This window comes from Gigantopelta aegis, chromosome 14 (assembly GCF_016097555.1).
Source record: "Gigantopelta aegis isolate Gae_Host chromosome 14, Gae_host_genome, whole genome shotgun sequence".
NCBI classification, from domain to species: domain Eukaryota; kingdom Metazoa; phylum Mollusca; class Gastropoda; order Neomphalida; family Peltospiridae; genus Gigantopelta; species Gigantopelta aegis.
Genome location: NC_054712.1, coordinates 15,930,930 through 15,952,640, shown reverse-complemented (window position 1 = coordinate 15,952,640; position 21,711 = coordinate 15,930,930). Strand labels below are relative to the sequence as shown.

Here is a 21,711-nt window from a genome sequence, read left to right as displayed (position 1 = left end):
CAGTGGTTGGGATGGGGCAAAACCCAACGCATTCACCAAGGTATTTATATTATTTTCTTATGCACCCGTTGGTGAGAACACCATGTGTTATTCATGTACGTGTGTTAATAATTTCAAGACACACGACTGGATGCTCCTAGGTGATGACCAGGTCACCAATGCCATACGTCCAATAAAAAAAAACAGCGCGATGGAAATCAATTACACTGTGCCGTATAGTTAACCTGAGTCATGTGTCTGTGACGTGTAAGTCAGCTACAAGTGCAACGGCGGTAAATAACTTTTTAGTCGAAAAAGATGTTAAAATTTGCTTAAAACATGGTTTTTGAGGATATGTAAGAAATATAATAAAATATAATAATACATTCGTGTCCTTTAGATACATTTTAAAACGACGTGTTATGAGATAAATGGTATCTAACGGCCAATCGTGTATTATTCTCTATATATTATGACCGAAATACATCGCCTTTGTTCAGGAAGCCGTTATTGGCTGGTTCTGGAAGTGATCATTCGGTTTAATGAGAAATGTCAAAACCATTCCGGAAAGTGTTAGCGAAAAATGGCTGGCTGAACTTACCCCTGGTGCGGGCTCTCTGACGCAAACTAAGACTCTGATTAATGGAGACGGACGCTATGGGTCAAGTTTTTGATTAATAGTGCAGTATTCAAGACGTCCTTCATTCACAAATTGCAACACATTTTGTTTCCATGTATAAAAAAAAACAGGATTCTGCAAGTAAGGTTTTGATTGGTGGACATGAGCTCCAACTGGCTGGTGTTAGATTCACATGTAATAGTGGAGCTAATTTTAATTAGATTGCCAGGGATCATTTTCATTTCATTTAAACTTATTTTCGTGCTTATATCCAATTAAGGTTCAAGCACGCTGTCATTGGCACACACATCAGCTATCTGGGCTGTCTGTCCAGAACAGTGGGTCAATTGTTAGTGGTTAGTGAGAGAGAAGAGGGTGTAGAAGTCTTACACCTACCCGTTGAGTCGCTATATCTCGCTCTGGGTGGGAGCTTGTACCGGGCTGCGAACCCAGTACCTACCAGCCTTATGTCCGATGACTTAACCACGACACCACCGATGCTGGTTGCAAGGTATCTTTTATATGCACCTTCCCATAGACAGGATAGCACATACCACGGCCTTTGATATACCAGTCGTGGTGCACTGACTGGAATGAGAAATAGCCCAATGGGCTCACCGACGGAGATCAATCCTAGACAGACCGCGCATCAAGCGAGTGCGTTATCACTGGGCTAAGTCCCTTCCCCTCCATGTATTTTTTTATATATATATATATATACCCCGATTAAAGGGACATTCCTGAGTTTGCTGCAATTTTTAAGATGTTATCGACTAACAGAGACTTTTTGACGACTGTATTTACATATCAAATATATTTTTCTACGTAAAATATTAGTGGCTGTATATTAAACGTGTTTCTAATCGTTCTAATATATGGACTAGGTTATATTTCATTTTATTTCCTAAAAAGGATTTTTTCGTACGTACGAAATTATTTGAAGACAAAATCCAGTTTGGGCTTCTTACAAATATTAAGACGACCAGAAACACATTGAATATACAGTCACTGATATTCTAAACAAGAAAATATATTTAATATGTAAGTTTAATCGTAGGACTATTTTATTAGTCGGAAATATCTTACAATGCAGCAAACTCGGGAATGTCACTTTAACGTAAAATAAATAACAGACAATCCTTAAATAAAAGCTATATTTACGAGCATTTTTCACACTGGCATCTTAACACTGTATTATAAACGGTGTTAACACCTTATACATTACATATAAATAATATGGTTCAAATGACTTGAATAACGTGTTTTTCGTGCCTTTGTCGACAGTGAGCGGGACATAGCCCAGTGGTACAGCGCTCGGTCTGGGATCGATCCCCGTCGGTGGGCCCGTTGGGCTATTTCTCGTTCCAGCCAGTGCACCACGACTGGTATATCAAAGGCCGTGGTATGTACTACCCTATCTGTGGGATGGTGCATATAAAAGATCCCCTGCTGCTAATCGAAAAGAGTAGCCCATGAAGTGGCGACAATGGGTTTCATCTCTCATTATCTGTGTGGTCATTAAAGGCATATTATCACAGACCACTGACCTATTTAATAGTCTAACAAAGTATTACCTGAACAAAAATAATTTGATTTGTCCCTAAATGTACTTTATTCACTCATCTTCATAACCACCATACTCCATTTATTAGATTTGGTTTCCAACAATTAATGTAATTTTTTATTTATTAACCATTTCTAGAGAAATAAGGTCCTTAAATCCGTGACAGTATGCCTTTAACCATAATATGTCTGATGTCATATAACCGTAATTAAAATGTGTCGAGTGCGTCGTTAAATAAAATATTTCTTTATCTCTTTTTTTTTGGTTGACAGTTATCTTGTCCTAAGATTGATTATATGTTCGACAATCCTGATTAGCGTTAGGTGATGATATTATCATGGTTAACAGACGTCATAAAATCCGCACGATGCGACTTATAAATTACCGTGTTTTAGGTACCGGAAGTAAATCTTCATCAGAAACGTAATCGACCACGTGGAACCGTAATCGACCGCATGGAACCGTACAATTCCACAGGAAACCTTATAGTAGCTTACATGCTGTGTTATGTTATTCCGGTTCCGTTAGGTGAACATTATAGCATTAATACCTCCTGTGACGTATTGATTGTCATCGGTTTTCAAACTAAAAATTGCTGGGATTTAAAAGGTTCAAATATAGCTTGAAGGTGTATTACGTATGTAAGACTAAGTTTGCACCAATTCTAGTGTGAAATGGTTTACAATATTCGATCTAAAATAACGAACACATATAGGAATGAATAACGTTTCTCTTATTTAACGACACCACTAGAGCTCATTGATTTATTAATCGTCGGCTACAGGATGTCAGACAGTTGGTAATTCTCAAATAAAGTCTTACAAAGGAAACCCGCTACATTTGTTTTTCCATTAGTAGCAAGGGATCTTTTATATGCACCATCCCACAGACAGGGTAGCACATACCCCGGCATTGTGATATACCAGACATGGTGCTCAGGTTGGAAAGAGAAATAGTCCACCGACGGGGATCGATCGTAGACATATGAATGATGTCTCAGACATAATTTAATGTAATTATCGGTTTCTGAATGTTTAAAGGCATATTGTCACAGACCACTGACCTATTACATGGCCTAACAAAGTATTACTAAAATATATATATATATATATATTTTTTGTCCTTAAATGTACTTTATTCAACCATCTATGTAACCACCATACTCCACTTATTATAAAAATAATTGAATTATGGCAATGGTCCATAATTCAAAAATTGACATTGCTGAGAGGTATGACATGGATTTTACTCCATCATGATGTAGTTAAAGTGATGCAATAGTTAGATTTGGTCTGTAAAAATTAATGTAATTTTGATTTATTATTCATTAAAAAAGAAATAAGGTCCTTAAATCTGTGACAGTATGCCTTTAAATGGCATGTGTATTATGATATAATTACAAACTTTCCGAATTTATACGATTTACTGTATTCTGATTGGCTGACGTCACTAAAAAACCAAGCGTTATCCTTCCATAAACCTCATAAAAATACGTCATCACGGAAGACCAAGATCGATTGGAACTATTTTTTAGCTGGATGGGCGAGAAGCCCAATGACCCAGTTCGGTGATCGTTTTAAAAATAGAACAAGGAAGTGACCTGTTTTCTCGATTAAAAAAATAAGGGAAACTGGATGAGATATTCATGTTATAAATTTAAAAAAATTACAATATATTTTTTATTTGTTTTTATTCTGTTAAAAAAAAAACCCAAAACATCCAATAGTATATATACATGTATTCCTACGCTTATTTACAGAACATGGCTGACGGTAAGAACGAAAGAAATTATTTTTGAGTGTTTTAAGGTACACTGCTTGTACTGTTTGTACTACGCGATTTTATACCATTTGTGACTTTTATACATCGATAAATTCCTAAAAAATGAGAAACAATTCTTATTTAAATAATAAAACAAGACAAGACAATCCCATCTGTTACGTGTCATTATTGGATGCAAATTTATACAAATAGCTCGTATTAAAGCCCTAATTACCTTTCTTTTCAAACGTCTTCTTCTCCATCGAATTCCGTACAGAAATGTGACCAGCACGATAGGAAATATAAACACTACAAGTCGAACTGGTAGCACATCTGAAAGTATAAAATATAAAGTATATATTTCTGGTTAAAATTAAATATCCCTATCCCAAGCCAGACCCCCGATCCTATCGGAGGCCGGACTCGGGATAGGCGTGTTCGAAACCCTAGTGGTATATGGACATGTTAAACTAGTTACTAAGCTAAAATTAAATGAGATATGTTCATTTTGTACCCCGAACCCAGGTTTATCGTAATGCATAATGCTAAAACATTGTTAGTAACATACAAGCACTTGAAATAAATCAAAATAAATAAATTATGGGTGTCTAATAACATGGGCGTACATGGGGGGGTTCGACGCTACTGGAGCACATTGATTTTTTAGCTTATCATCGGCTATTGGACGTCAAACATATGGTCATTCTGACACTGTGTTTTAGAGGAAACCCGCTGTCGCCACATAGGCTACTCTTTTTACGACAGGCAGCAAGGGATCTTTTATTTGCGCTTCCCACAGACAGGATAGCACAAACCATAGCCTTTGTTGAACCAGTTATGGATCACTGGTCGGTGCAAGTGGTTTACACCTACCCATTGAGCCTTGCGGAGCACTCACTCAGGGTTTGGAGTCGGTATCTGGATTAAAAAATTCCATGCCTCGACTGGGATCCGAACCCAGTACCTACCAGCCTGTAGACCGATGGCCTGCCACGACGCCACGTGCTATATGAAGACATTGGTCAAACGAAATCGTCACGGCTGGATGTGTGATCAATCGCATGAGTAAATCTAGACAATGCTGGAAGTTGCGAACATTAGATACTCTTTAATACCGGCAGTTTCTTGCTAGTATCGTTTATTTTGTAACCACTACGCCACCGAGGCCGGTCTGACCGACTGACTGACTGACTGATTGACTGAATGAATGAATGAATTAATGTTTAACGACACCCCATCAGAAAAATACACATAGACTACTGGGTGTCATAAAATTAAGTATTAATTAGGCTGAAATTACAGTTCAAGTTTGACTTTCGTGATGATTTACTCATTTTGACAGAGTTATGGCCCTTGAACTTAGGAGATATAAAAATTTGTTGGGACCGGTAGGGGACATGTATTGCTTTAGCAGTACTCTGCGAATGCTAGTTTATATTTGGGTTGCCCAGTTGCCCAATTTTCGGGTGGTAACCTTAAATTAAGCCGTGGACAATAAATAAATAAACATATAACATTTTGTATTGTTATCTTTGATAACATCCCTAGTGTTTTATGGCATTGTGTATGTTGCATTATGTCATAAATTAATCGTATATACCCATGTACCTGCCTTTAATAAACTAGTTTGATCTTTTGTTATAATATTATCTAATACTGATTTCAGTTGTTAATTGAAAATAGGATCTTTTATTATGAATCTGACATTTTCAATGATCTCTTTAATGGAGTAACAGCTATTTGGTGTCTAACATATGATTAATGTGACATTTGGTCGAGAAACAGAAAGAAAAGAAACCCATTGCGGCCACACTATTTTATATTCTCTTATCAGCTCAAACTGAGTGGTCGTGAAGTACCTGAATGGAAAAACTGGTGAAGAAGAAGTTTATTTTGTTTAACGACACCACTAGAGTATATTGAATTATTAATCATCGGCTATTGGATGTCAAACATTTGGTCATTTTGATATATTATAGTTTTGGAGAGGAAACCCGCTATCTTTTTTTTCCATTAGTAGAAACGGATTTTTGTATATGCACCATCCCACAGATAAGATAGCACATACTACGGCCTTTGATAAACCAGTTGTAGCGCACTGGCTGGAACAAAAAATAGCCCAATAGGGACGGGAATTGATCCTACATCGACTGTGTACAATGTAAAAGTAACAGTTTGTTTTGTTTAACAACACCATTAGAACACATCGATTAATTAATCATCGGAAACCCGCTATATATTTTTTCCGTTAGCAGCAAGGGTCCTTTAAATGCATTTAGTGCGACCCTATCATGAAGTATTACCCATATGGTTAAAATATCTTAGTATATATTAAAGTGATAGGTCCCACTAAAACGCCAAGTGGGAGGTAACAGTTCGACGTGGCGTCGTGGTTAGGCCATTGATCTACAGGCTGGTAGGTACTGGGTTTGGATCCCAGTCGAGGCATGGGATTTTTAATCCAGATACCGACTCCAAACCTTGAGTGAGTGCTCCTCAAGGCTCAATAAAATGAAATTTAACCTAGTAAAAATATTAGAACGATCAGAAACACGTTTAATATACAGCCACTAATATTTTATGCAGAAAAATATATTTGATATGTAATTGCAATCGTTAAAAAGGCTCAGTTAGTCAATAACATATTAAAAGTCGCAGCAAACTCAGGAATGTCCCTTTAAGATCGATTATGGGTAATAAATGGGATATTAAACTCGCTACCATTTCGTATCATGTTTATGTCCCTCGTGAAATAATGTTCATTGTCACTTTCAAAAGCTCGTGCAACTGAACATTATTTCACTCGGGACATAAACATGATATAAAATGGAAGCTCGTTTATTCTCCTATAAACTTGAGGACAAGGATATCGCGCCTGTCGGTGATATTTTCCTATAGCCATTTGCTCCTTCGTGATCCAAGACAACCTACCTCCCGAGGAATCGTCCACAAGAACAACGATGACGGTGATGAAGGCCAGGGTCCACATCCCAAAGGCGGACAGCAACACGAGCACGGGCTGGATGCTGAAGATCCACGGAAGCTGAGTGGATCCGCCGTGAGCCTGGGCTACCGTCTGCACCAACTCCCAGTACTCATCCTGAGTCATCTGTACAATAAACCAGACAAGATATAAATTGCAATTTTCAGCTTCATATTACAAATATTACTGGTAGTAAATCTTAAGGCACAGATGAATTTTACTTGTAGAATGCAAGAAGGTACAATTCAGGACATCTAGTTTTCAAACATTTACGGAGGTGCATATCCCCTCCCCCATCCCCCACCCCCCTCCCCCACCCCCCTCCCCTACCCCCCACCCCCCTCCCCCCTAGAAACTTTGGTTTGCGCACTCGATCTCAGTCAGTCTGAAACGGGTTTCATCTTTAACTCTCTATCCTGAAAGTGAAATGTTCACCCAAGGAAGAATATGTAGGCCTGACTAACTGGTAATTAAGATGTAGAAAATAAGAAATGCCCATGTGTAAAATAATCAAATTTAAACAAAGCATTTCTTATTATATCCAAGTTGTAACTTTGAACAAGACAGAGGGGCGGAACGTAGCCCAGTGGTAAAGCGCTCGCTTGATGCGCGTTCGGTTTGAGATCGATTCCCGTCGGTAGGCCCATTTCTCGTTCCAGCCAGTGGTATATCAAAGGCAGTGGTATGTACTATCCTGTCTGTGGGATGGTGCATCTAAAATATCTCTTGCTACTAATGGAAAAATGTGGCAAGTTTCCTCTCTTTGTCATCCAATAGCCGATGATTAATAAATCAATGTGATCTAGTGGTGTCGTTAAACAGAAACAAACTTTTTTAACAAGACAGAGCCAAGACAAATGCATGCGCCACGAGGTGACTACGCAAATTAGATATCATTTCCATGATTGGTCTTCGTACTTGACAAAAGACACTGTTTGAAAACTATTAAAGTCACAAAACTGATGATGCAATAGTAACTGAATTTAAGTTGTATACCGATGATAGGATGCTTCAAACACTAATAAACGAAGTGCATATCTGTCTGCAAACATGGACGTACATTTATTCCATGCCACCGTAGAGCAGTGGGCACTTCGTCATCCTTAGATGCAACCACGAGACTGGTCCTCCAATAGCCACGCATCTCCAGGACAATGGTGGCTAGCACGTGACCGTTTGCCAGATCTGAAGTTAAACAACTCTATTCATAATACAACTGTACAAAAACCATGTTTTTTTTTTTTTAGCTCACACAGGGTCCAACGAAACACCAAAAACTGACCTAAACGGATCGAAACAGACCGAAACAGATCGAAATGGACCGAAACGGTGCACTAAATGGAGCTGTATTTACATGTCATCTTGGACTTGACCCATCCTATAGTTCGTTTAATTTAATCGTTCACTATGAATTCTAATTCGAGAATAACTAACGAGCTACGAGGAATTGTGAATTACAATTAATGAATGTTGTGAAGCCGAGCTTCTGACGAAGGTTTTGCAACATTCATTCACGAGGGACAGATAATTTGTAACTCCTCACAGCGAGTTGGTTATTCTCTTTATTACCCATTGTCATTTTTAACTGGTTTTTAATGTAAAAATTCCCCTGCTGTCTACAACACAGCCATGAGCCATTACGTGATATAACCTTACACACATATTACACACTATTGTAGCCAGTATTTTATATTGGGGGGGGGGGAGGGGGAGGGGGGCATATCGAGGGGGCCAACCCATACTATGTATGTGTGTATGTATGTATGATTTTATAAAACTTAATAGTTTTTGTTTTAAGGTTTGATTGGGGGGGGCCACGGGGGCGAGACGTAGCCCAGTGGTAAAGCGGTCGGTCTGTGATCGATCCCCGTCGATGGGCCCATTGGGCTATTCCTCGTTCCAGCCAGTGCACCACGACTGGTACACCAAAGGCCGTGGTATGTACTACCCTGTCTGTGGGATGGTACATATAAAAGAACCATTGCTGTTAATTGAAAAGAGTAGCTCATGAAGTGGCGACAGCGGGTTTCTACTCTCAATATCTGTGTTGTCCTTAACCATATGTCTGACGCCATATAACCGTAAATAAAATGTGTTGAGTGCGTCGTTAAATAAAACATTTCTTTCTTCTTTCTTGATTGGGGGGGAGGGGGCATGACACCCTATGCCCACCCCACCCCCTCCCTCCTACGCCACTGGCATTACATGACGTAATTAAAGGATATTAAACGAGCTTAGCGAGTGACAATGACAATTATTTCACGAGGGACATTAATTAAAATTATACTAAATGGTAGTGAGTTTAATATCCTATTTACTACCCAAAATCGATCTTAATTTATATCACTCAACTTGATTGGTTAACGTGCGTGTAAGGTGTGTAGTGCGCCAATCGATGACGTCACGAAGTGTTACGTCCCACTTGGCGTTCTTGTGGACCTATCACTTTGAAACGTACCAAGCTATTTTTTAACCATATGGGTAATAATGTAAGTGACGTCTTGACATAACGGCGTTCTTTTTACAGCCAACTGTTTACAATACAAAATAATAAGACTGTGGTTGAATTAGAAAATTGTTAAAATTAATATACCATTTCACGTTTATAAAACAAATGACTCAACATTTTTCTGAAAATCTGTGTAGATCGTATAACGTTTACAATCTGACTCATGACTGGAACCATTATATGAATGAAACTGGAGTTTCGGCCGTGGTAAACAACCATCCAAACGTCGTGATTTTTATGCCAGCCAATCAGTTGCTGTAGAAGCAATCTGCACAGTGTGCAGAGATCGACAAAATAATTAACGATACATTTGAGCCCATAGGGTCATAATTACATTTATTATCCACATTAGCTCAAATATACGAAGTAATATGTTTTTCGATATCTCTCCAGTACCATTAACTACCCAGACATCGTCTCATTCAAACCTCTGTGGACAGAATATATACAGTATGATACGAAATGTACTCAAAATGCAAGTCTCATGTTTCAAAATCCCGAGAGATGCACATGATTAAAAGAAATGAAAAACAGTCATACGTGGCCAGAACCTGATTTCATTTGAAACGTTTGTAGGTCTGAGATATATTCCAGCCGACTTTGTACCTGGCCTGGTGCTTATAAAACGTTTAGAGTCTAGACTCGAGACTAATGCCATGACAACGCCATACAAATGGTATGCGTGTGACGTCATTAGAGAGTGTTATAAGCACCAGGCCTGCACTACCAGGTGAGAGACAGCACAGCGCTTACAAAGTTCACAACCTGGTGCACCACACGATTTAGTACCAAAAGGACATACCCCATAGTATTTGTTATGTAAAGCGCTCTCTTGAAGCGCGGTCGGTCTGAGATCGATCCCCGTCGGTGGACCATTGGGCCATTTCCCGTCCCAGCCAGTGCAACACGACCGGTATATCAAAGGCCGTGGTATGTGCTATCCTGTCTGTGAGGTGGTGCATATAAAAGACCCCTTGCTACTAATGGGAAATATGTAGCGGGTTTCCTCTCTAAGACTATATGTCAAAATTACCGAATGTTTGACATCCAATAGCCGCTGATTAATAAATCAATGTGCTCTAGTGATGCCGTTAAACAAAACAAACTTTTTTTGTTATGTGAAAAACATCAGTGGCGGATCGGGGGAGGAGAGTAAGGACAAAACCACTCACACAAAACACGCACGTAGTCGCATAAGCACACACATGCAAGACAGGACCCTCATGCCAAAAACGCTGACACATACAAAAATGCTGGAGATGGTTATGTAGCTATTCTGTCCAGGGCTGTACTCTCCGGGGGGGGGGGGGGGGGGGGGGGAGGCAAGGGGAAGTTACCCCCTTGAGAATGTCTTCTTTTTTTTTACTCCAGAAAATAGCATACACAACTCAGGGTTTAATTTCTATAGTGTTTCATCTGTTTATAAAAAGTAGTGCGCCCACCCCCAGAATTTTGATCAGGGTACGGCCCCTTTTCTAGTTGGTGAGAGATGATGTCCGCCACACATACAGATTACTTATGCCGATTATCAGCAAGACGTCACTGAAATTACGTGGGTTTTTTTTCTACTTCCCGTCCTAATATGTTTGCTAATAAACCGTTAACGAGCTTCAACTACAAAGTATCCCTCACTTATGTCCCTTTCCAGATATGCAGGCAATGATAGACTCAGACTCAAGGGTGTATTATACTAAATAAAATTCCATAGGCGACCATGTTAACGTCGTTTGTGTTTAAAAACACAATATGCAATATATCATCCGAGCTATGACCCATACATATCAGTACTACAACCCCTTCCTCAAAGTATTAACTGAAGAAAATGGTACCTTTCATAGCTCATTTTCGGTATAACCAGATGTTTTTACAATATCCCTAGTTTCGCACAAAATTTTAGTACTTTTTTATAGGTACCCAATACATATTTCAAGCACAAGGCAACTTAATTCAGTGGTACTAGATGAAATAAAATTTCATAAATGTTTTGCTCAAATAAAACTAATAATTTTTGCAACAAACACCCCTAGTTTCGCACTAAATTTGAGTACTTGTTTTTACAGGTACCCAATACATGTTTCAAGTACAAGGCAACTTAATACAGTGATACTAGATGAAATAAAATTGCATAAATGTTTTGCTCAGATGAAACTTATATATTTTTTTGCAACAAATACACTCACATTTATAACCAATGACAGGATTTGTGGTATTAACAGCTCTATCAAAAGTTGGGTGCATCTCGAAGTCTTACCCAGCCGGTAAGTTATTTGGTTTAGTACTACCTATAGTTACTATATAGGCGAAACATAAAGCATTTTATGAAGCTTTGGAGGGATCAGAAATAAAGCTATCGTCAAATGTAATACCCCACTAGAAAGGTCTTTTCAATCTCAACACGGTGACAGTGATTTATATTTTTTATTTATTTATTATATTAAAAAATATATATCTATGTATTTTCCCGTCCCTATAACAAATAAGGCGTGCGACTGCCCTGCATTTAAAGCACGTATTCTAAATTACAGTAGAGGCTGAATTTACAAAAGTGGTTCCATCAGTCATTGATGAAACGCATTTGAATGTTCGACCGAATATTAATGAAAATTAACTGGTGTGTTGTTCGTATACAGTTACTTAGTTATTTACTTATTTACGGTACTCACTTAATTACTCAAGTTATGTGTTACTTACTGACTCCCTCACTCACTCACTCATCACTCAGTCAATCACTGGTCAGGTCAGGTCAGATCATAGGGTTTAACGTGCACATTCAGAGCAAGCTGTTTTAGCGCACGCCTGTCATGGGCGCAGGTGTCGGCCTAAGTTGGCTCCTCCGTCCAGGACAGGAAAGGGTTTGGGGTAGGTGAGAGGAGGGGACGGCCCGCGCTGGCAGGTGCCAGAGAACACCAGCAGCCCGACCAATGACTCCTTTGTTAGTGTATTTGTTTTAGATGAATTATAAAGATTGTCTCACTTGCCCTAGGTGAGAATACGGCGGCCAGGTCACTGCTTATTGATTGGCTGCTTCGAGGGAGACGACCTAAAATAAATACCAAAAGATCATGGAGGTTATTTTAATACTGATACTATTCATATCTTAAATACTAAACATTTGGCTTTTGTTTTAAAATTACTGAAAGGAACCCCATTCCCCACCCACCCGTTCGCAGCAACGACCCGTCGCTTGGCGGACTAACGAACTATCTGAACTAACTAAAACCAGGAATAAAAAGAAAAAAAGAAAGAAAAAGAAATGAGAAAGAAATCCCGAGGCATTTAGGGCCACCAGCCGACAAATCCCGATGATCGGGCATGTCGTGCACCGCAAGTTGTCGATTTATCTCGTGGACCAGTCTGTCATACATTTGGATAGGAACGTCAATCACTGTTCAGCTGATGCCTACGTAGTCGTAGTACAAAAACATACCGCGATCAACAATGTATGACCGATTCAAGATGACAAAATGGCTGCCACAATGGAGATTTTTTTCTGATAGATTCACCAAATTCATTTCAAATCACGTTAATATATTTACTTTATATATTTATTGCAACAATATTGCTACAGGTAACGTGAAAAGCATATTGAAGCAGACAAATTACTACACATGGTCATTTACAAAAACAAACTTGACCCCATTACCATGATCCAAAAGGTTTCTAAGCACAATATAGAGTCGAAAGGGTAATTGTGGTGGTCGTTCACTGTGAGATCGTTAAAGGGACATTCCTGAGTGCTGCATTGTAAGATGTTTCCGACTAATAATAGTAATATAATATTTCTACAGTTAAACTTACATATTAAATATATTTTCTTATTTAGAATATCAGTGTCTTTATATTCAATGTGTTTCTGGTCTTCTTAATATTTGTAACAAACCCAAACTGGATTTTGTCTTCAAATAATTTCGTACATACGAAAAAACATATTTTAGGACATAAAATCAAATTTAACCTAGTACAAATATTAGAACGATCAGAAACACGTTTAACATACAGACACTAATATTGTATGCAGGAAAATATATCTGATATGTAATTATAATTGTTAAAAAGTCTCTGCTGTCGATAACATCTTTAAAAATGCAGCAAACTCAGGAATGTCCCTTTAATATATACACACAGGTTACACTAATTCTGCTGGAAACTGAGTGTCAAGTCATCAGCACATCTTCAAAACAGCCAAGAGATGTCACCAGTAAGGCAGAAGTATTTTGTGTGCATGCATCCAGTGAGTTACTTATATAGGACTGGTACTTTTTGATGTAAAAACGAACAAAAACAGTACACTTACCACTTTTTAACCTGCTTGTAAAAATGTGAAAGAAATCCGGATCCTTAGCATCGATAAAACCAAAATGTTCGAGCTGTTCGGGAATGGGACACTCTTCCAAGAGGACGACTAGCATTCGTTGTTTGTGGAGACTGGTGGTCGTGAGACTCTTGAGAATGTCCTGGAAATCAGGCCATGTGTCCTCCAGGAAACTCCGCGTCAGCACCAACACCACCCTCTCGCTGAGCATGGCAGCACACAGCAGGTTCTGGACGATGCTCAGCCTGCGATTGAACTTCTCACACAGGTAGTAGCACTTGTAGCAGAAGGGCGCGGCCTGCAGCTTCCTCACCGTGTCCGTGACCCAGTCGATGTCCGCGGCACAGTGGGAGAAGAACACATGGTACCTGTAGAGGTCCTGGAGGGGCGGGGCCTTGCTCAGCTCCTCGTCGTAGTCGATGCAGCTGTCGGCGAAGGACTGCTCGTGCTTGAGTTGGTCGAAAGCGTGGTGCCCGTCGCAGATGTGAGAACCTTCTGTTAGGAAGATAGTGCCAGCGGGAGCCGTGTCAGACTCGATCAGCGTTTCGTGGTCTGTGATAATAACAATAATAATGATGAAGATGATGAAGGTGATAATTAACAACAACAATGTATCGATATTTTATACATACTCAGTATAAGGTGGGCCCATTTGGGCTATTTCTCGTTTCCAGCCAGTGCACCACGAGTGGTACATCAAATGTTGTGGTATGTGCTATCCTGTCTGTGGGATGGTGCATATGAAAGATCCCTTGTTACTACTAATACAAATTTAGCGGGTTTCCTCTCTATGACTATTGGTCAGAATAATCACATTTGACATCCAACAGCCGATTAGTAAACCAATGTGCCCTAGTGGTGTCGTTAAACAAAACAAACTTTAAGTTTTATTCAGTATAAATAATAAGAATAAGAATAATAGTAGTAGTAATAGTAGTAGTTGTAGTAGTAGTAGTAGCAGTAGTAGTAGCAGTAGCAGTAGCAGTAGAAGCAGCAGTAGTAGTAGCAGTAGTAGTAGCAGTAGTAGTAGTAGCAGCAGTAGCAGTAGTAGTAGCAGTAGTAGTAGTAGTAGTAGTAGTAGTAGTAGTAGTAGTAGTAGTAGTAGTAGTAGTAGTAGTAGTAGTAGTAGCAGCAGCAGTAGTAGTAGTAGTAGTAGTAGTAGTATCAGCAGCAGCAGCAGCAGTAAAACCAAAGTACTGAATTAAGCATAATAATAACAGTAGTAACAATAATGTACTACATGGATTTATTTAAATACAGACAGACATGATTGAAGGGATGTTTGGGCAAGACTTTTGGACACCATTGCTTAATATCAACAAGCATACTGGTATATTTAATTAATAAAACGGTACAAATGTGACGGTTATTATATATAACGGGCGCAGCCAATTTGATAGAACCGAAGAAACAAACAAACCAGTCTGCTGACTTTTGCGGTATGATGAAACAGGCATGCGTCGCCGTGTTCTATAACAATATCCATCCAAGTAATCCAGCATTAAATATATATTATTTTCCAAAATAAAATAACCCACCATTGTCAAACTGGCTATTAAACAGATCAAAACAACTATCAAACCTGCAGTGTATGTCAGGAACCATGCGAATGCGAGTGCGAATAATTTTTACATGTTCATATACCACTAGAGTTTCGAGCATGTCCGTCCCGGGGCCTGTCTCTGGATAGCCAGGGGCTTGTCTCGGGACAAAAACAAATTAAGCGGACAATTTTGAAATTTACCATTTGTTTTGAACCATGCACACTGAAAGGATAAACTGACTGTTTACTTAGTTAATTGGTCTACTCTTTTAGTTGCCTCCACTTGATTGGCAGGATAATATCTTGTAGGTCACCAGACAAGGCAGTTACCGCCATCTAGACACAGTAATAATATGCACCGGTATTATTAACATCACAGGGTATTGTGATGCATTTTTTAACCAATCTGATGCGTCATGACATGTCCTAATATTAGTCTTTGTTTAATAGTATGGAGAAAATGTAGGCACTTATGTTATTAGCATGTAGTGGATCAGGACCCGTGTCACCATATTGCTGAAATAAATTAAAACGTTCTCCAATAAATAACATGTCATCCCTAAAATGGTAATGGGCATTATCAACCGACAGCGTTTATTACTGTAAATAATTCTGTAAAACTCTCGATTAAAGCCGCACACCCTAGTTCCATCCAGCGAAAATAAATTATAATTTAGTTAATCTACAAACCTGTAACACACTTAGATCACGTTTTTATCAAATGGAGTGAAAAAGCAGGTTTTATATCGATAAATACCATGGGAATCGCCATGTCCCAATTGCTTGAAATAATTTTGAAAGTTAGTATTCTGATGTCACCGGTAGAAGCACAACAATGCCTACGTCACGACAAATTTCACAGACTTGGGGTGCGTTCGTTTCACCTCTCCTGGACATGTTCCAACTGTTCTGTCCTGGTTGTATCCCCTCTCCAGATATCGTAAGACTTAGCAAAATTATTGGTTTTAAGGGTTTGTAACGTTTTGTATTGAGACACTTACTTGTGTGAACTTTATTGTTACTGAAAATGTTCACGAACTGTGAAGAAAAATCTCACAAATGAACAACAACAAATCGGATGTTGATTGCGCGAACCGTGCACGAGAAAACAAACCGAACCAAAATGATAACGGTCACGTGATATACCAACGTCTGTGACATTAAAAATAGATTGGACCTCGCTTGCTTAACGGTTTTTTCTCGACAACACGTTTTGTGAAAAAATTCAAAAAATGCATTTCGTGGTTTTACAAACATCAGGATTACCAAAAAGTACTTCAGGTGAATGGAAATGTGTATTCTAAATAATAAAATGTAAGTAAAGTGCAATTTTATTTGTGAAAAATGGGGTTTAATAGCGAAAAACAACGCCGTAATGGTTAACAAATAAACGTAACTAGGGCGTGTCCCTTTAAGTAAACTGTCCCATATAAAATCACAGAAGTGACCAATTACGTCATTCCAAAGAAAAGAAAATGATCACGATGGGAAGTCGTTTTTGCTCGAACGCACCAATACGCCTAATAGTATACATTTGTTCTTTGGATATGTTTAGAGGAAAGTATACTGTTAATACACATTGGAATATGTTTAGTTAAACAGTTTATTATATTATCGTGGCATTTATTTTCTTTTACAAGTTAGGCTGATCAAAGCGAAGACCCTTGACGTAAATTACTGCGATTGTATACAATTAGAATGGAGGTTTTCAATAATTCTAAAATTATGCGTTTATTATGGTTATTATGCCGCCCCAATATTATGGCCATTTGTTTTTAAACAGTACATACTCGTACATATTTTAGTGTTCTTTCTGTTTAATATCGCCCAAAAGTAAATATCTTTGAAAATGTTTCAAGCGGGAAAACCTCTAATGGGCCCCGTTCCACAAAGCGATCTTAGCGCTAAGATCAACTTAAATGCATAACAACCAAATGCACTTAAGGTGATCTTAGCGCTAAGATCGTTTCGTAGAACAGGACCCATCACCATTAGGGAACATTTTGTTCAGTATCGCGTCGCGATTCGCTACGTAAGTTACAGAGATCGCTACACAATTTTAAACATTAAACCGTCGTTGCTAACAAATTTCCAATTGACTAGACATATCGCTAATCAAGATTTTGAAAATAAAATGTTCACAGAGCATCAGGGGCCTAAGTTACAAAGCTCTCTTCGGCTCTGTTAGACAACAAAGCATCCTCTTTGTAAGTAGTTTAGCATTGCACTGCGAGATTGCAAATTTGCGAGAGTTTAGTGAATTAGGCCCCAAATCTGCAAGAGGGGAACACCCCTCCTACTCCCACCTTCTCCGCCGCCCAATGTCAAATTCCTTCTGTAGCCCCTGACAATGAAACTAAATTTACTCCTGTCTGTTGATTTATTTTGCATTATTCGAGTCTGAATACATTAAGACAATGGCATGTTGGGTGGGAATGTGTTTGATATTGACAGCTTTTTAACAAAAATCTAATGTTTTTCAGACCATATACTTGGTGTGATGAACGATAAGTAAAACAAATGCGCTTAATGATTGTAAAACGTTGCGAAAATTATGCCGGATTGTGTTCATCATTAGTGCTTGAGTCGTGCTCTAGTCGGTCATACAGACTCGACTCGTTCATTTATTCTGAAGGAGGATCCTTCACCTCAGTACGCACATTCCCAGTCTGGAGCTCCACGCCATGAGACGTTTTTATTTTGCTTGTGCACACTGCACGTGCTTTCGTGTGCTCGACTTGGGGGTCCTTCATTTCGTTTTTTTTTGTCAGCGAAATGAAGTTTTCTACTGGGATGTATGCGGCCATTGGAATTGACTGAACGCCGGAAAGCTTCTCGTTTCGATAGACAGTTGGATTCTTTTTTAGCGAGATTCCTTGCCTCCACGTCATTTCTCCGTCTGACTGTCGACTTGTTTTTTTCGCGACTCGTATGACGGCCATTCTGCAGAACGCCACGGTTGTTCGCGTTTAGTCTCTACATGTCCGAGCCTGTCCTAGCAGCACTGGAAGATTGACCGCCCCACTCGAAGAAGAAATAGAAAGCGGGGTCGGCCCCTACTACTCTTTTTCTAGACTTTACCTTGCTTTATAGTGATACCATCTCGTATCCTCCGGAGTCGGGCCCGTTCGCACCACTATACCAACCCATGACGACTGGACTATACCCTAGTCTGATATTCTCTCTCGTTCAGACGGATCCGGCTTCTCAAGATCTGTATTTCAGCACAGCACTACACCTTCAACGTCTATCGACTGTCAATCTAGGGGTTTTCTTGACGGGATGCAACCCATCTCGTCCCTTTAAGCTGTGTACCCAAACGGCCTTAACGAGGCTACTCGCGTGAACATATCGATCGGACTTTAAACTTTTAGATCTGCGTTCAAAATTTTATGTCGAAATTACTTCTTTTTTAAAATATTATTAAATAGTCCGATCCTCTCTTCTTTCTCTTGTTTAATTTTGGACTGTCCTTCTAAAATGCTCCAAATTATATAAATATTCGGCCGAGCAGTCAATTCTTTTTTATTTTTGGCTTGTAACCTTTTTTTTAATTTTTTTTTATTTAATCTATTAACTTCTTTACTAATTGCTATTTTTAAAATTCTGCCCATTTTCAACCCCCCCCCCCCCCCCCCCCTCCATCCCGAGTCAGGCCACCGATCTTATCGGAGGTCGGAATCGGGATGGGCCTGTTCGAAACCCTAGTGGTATATGGGCACGTTAAACTAGTTATCATCATCATCATCATCATCATCATCATCAGTACGCCAGGTGTTGGTGAAGTGCAATCATCGGAAGGAAACTAATTAATTAAGATATATTTGTTAGAAGAAATGTTATGTTCGTGATACTGAATTTTATTCTAAGTTTTAATTTTACCTATCTGTGATATTTGTATTTTTGCACAGTTCTTTACGCTCTGTTTTAATTTACTTTTTTTTTTTTTATATCGATGTTCATCACCTTATTTTTGCATTTACCATACCAGTACGTCATGACGCATTAGCGGCGAAATCTCAGAGCATTCATGTGGACGTCTATGTATGTTATTAGGGGTGGTTAGAGGAATGCATCTACTAGTTTTTTTCCAATTTTCCCTCACATTTTTAGTGGACTATTCGTGGAGCGAGGCCCAGAAACATTGGCTCAAAAATAGACCCATCCAGGAAATAAATAGTACGTGAATGAATTTTCCAGGCTAGTTTGTTTTGTTTAACGACACCACTAGAGCACATTGATTTATTAATCACCGGCTACTGGATGTTAAACATATGGTCAGTTTGACAGTCATAGAGAGGAAACCCGCTAAATTTTTCCATTAGTAGCAAGGGATCTTTTATATGTACCATCACATAGGCAGGATAGCACATACCACGGCATTTGATACATCAGTTGTGGTGCACTGGCTGTGACGAGAAATAGCCCAATGGGCCCCCACCGACTGGGATCTACGTCCCGCCCCTTTTCCACAGGATAGTCGCACAATGTCAACAGTTACTGTTTTATTGAGAAACATTAACAACAAAAAAAGAAAACAAAACAAAATCCTTAGAAAATGCTAAAATAATGGTTATATATTTAAAGTTTATTTTGTTTAACGACACTACTAGAGCACATTGATTTATTAATCACTGGCTATTGGATGTCAAACATTTGGTAATTTTGACATATAGACTTAGCAAGTAAACCCGCTACATTTTCAATTGTCAATTGTCAAGAGAATTAACGTGCACATTCAGAGCAAGCTGTTGTAGCGCACACCTGTCCTGGGCACAGGCGCAGGCCTCGGCCGGCTCCTTCGTCCAGGACAGGAGTTTTCCATTAGTAGCAAGGGATCTTTTATATGCGCCATTCCACAGACCTGTGATGTAGCAGTCGTGGTGCACTGGTTGGGACGGGGAAAAGGTTACACATTTAACTCTGCTGTGAGAGAACCATACTAGAGAACATTGGGGGCTTCTGATGTGGAGTTCCTAATGGTATTCTGAAACTATCTGATATGGAGTTCCTAATGGTATTCTGAAACTATCTGATATGGAGTTCCTAATGGTACTCTGAAACTGATATGGAGTTCCTAATGGTATTCTGAAACTATCTGATATGGAGTTCCTAATGGTATTCTGAAACTATCTGATATGGAGTTCCTAATGGTATTCTGAAACTATCCTTGAACATTCAGCTATGCACTACTTTAGACGGGACGTAGCCCATTGGTAAAGCGTTCGCTTGATGCGAGGTCGGTCTGGGATTGATCCCTGTCAGTGGGCCCATCGGGCCATTTCTCGTCACAGCCAGTGCACCACGAATGGTATATCAATGGCCGTGGTATGTGCTATCCTGTCTGTGGGATGGTGCATATAAAAGATCCCTTGCAACTAATGGAAATAGCCGATGATTAATAAATCAATGTGTTCTAGTGGTGTCGGTAAACAACATAAACAATAACTATGTACTACTTATTTCCGGGTTCAAGACTATGGTCTCGCTACACAGATGCCATCTGCCATTGAAATCCATGTTAAATTTCCCTTCAAACGAAGAATGCCAATAGAACAGGTTCTCGTTGGCACTAACAACATACACCATTGCGAACATACATTATATAAGCATTTATTTTCACTCCAAAATTTAGAATATTTCCGTCTCAGTTTTTTGCTATATGACCGCATCTGGCTGTAGTACCGGTCTGAACAGGTGGTTCATTAACCGATTCACTCCGGCTGCCTCTTGCGCTATACACTCATGTCCCAAAAGGTCAATGCACAATATTACAAAGTAGCATGGGCAAAATACATCACCCGGAAGTGATCTGTGTAGTGAGACCTGATGCTATTTGACTATAAAGTGTTTACTTACCATCCGCCATGAATGAAATGACAAGTCTCGCCTCAAGCAGAGCGATTGGTCATCGTGCTGCAAGACGAAAAAATGCCACATATTAAAGTCACAGATCCTACTTTTAAACACTAAGACGTATTTTTTCACTATTAAAGTCATTTTTGATCATTTTAAATTAGAAGTACTTACATTTTATGTTTTACCATACCCATTTCTATACACCTGAAGTGGTTCTGGTCATCCAGGTTTTTGTAAAACTCCAAAAATACATTTTTATTTTTATAATTCTGAAAACGCACGTTCGTCTGAGAAGTAATGGTGATCGGACCAGCCTCGGTGGCGTCGTGGTTAGGCCATCGGTCAAGAGGCTGGTAGATACTGGGTTCGGATCCCAGTCGAGGCATGGGATTTTTAATCCAGATACCGACTCCAAACCCTGAGTGAGTGCTCCGCAAGGCTCAATGGGTAGGTTTAAACCACTTGCACCGACCAGTGATCTATAACTGGTTCAACAAAGGCCATGGTTTGTGCTATTCTGCCTGTGAGAAGCGCAAATAAAAGATCCCTTGTTGCTAATCGGAAAGAATAGCCCATGAAGTG

The 21,711-nt window shown here is 39.3% G+C and overlaps 1 protein-coding gene across 1 annotated transcript in view; it reads right to left on the bottom strand.

Moving 5' to 3' along the window:
- LOC121389105 overlaps positions 1 to 21,178 on the bottom strand; it is a 32,001-nt gene extending 10,823 nt beyond the window's left edge. Inside the window, exons 1-5 of the mRNA XM_041520720.1 lie at positions 21,130 to 21,178; positions 13,710 to 14,279; positions 12,390 to 12,455; positions 7,967 to 8,091; positions 6,855 to 7,032 (exon numbers count right to left, since the gene is read on the bottom strand). Of these exons, the coding sequence (XP_041376654.1) occupies positions 6,855 to 7,032; positions 7,967 to 8,091; positions 12,390 to 12,455; positions 13,710 to 14,279; positions 21,130 to 21,139 (949 nt within the window). The 5' untranslated portion in view covers positions 21,140 to 21,178. The remainder of the gene's footprint in view (positions 1 to 6,854; positions 7,033 to 7,966; positions 8,092 to 12,389; positions 12,456 to 13,709; positions 14,280 to 21,129) is intronic.
- Positions 21,179 to 21,711: the final 533 nt, after the last annotated feature.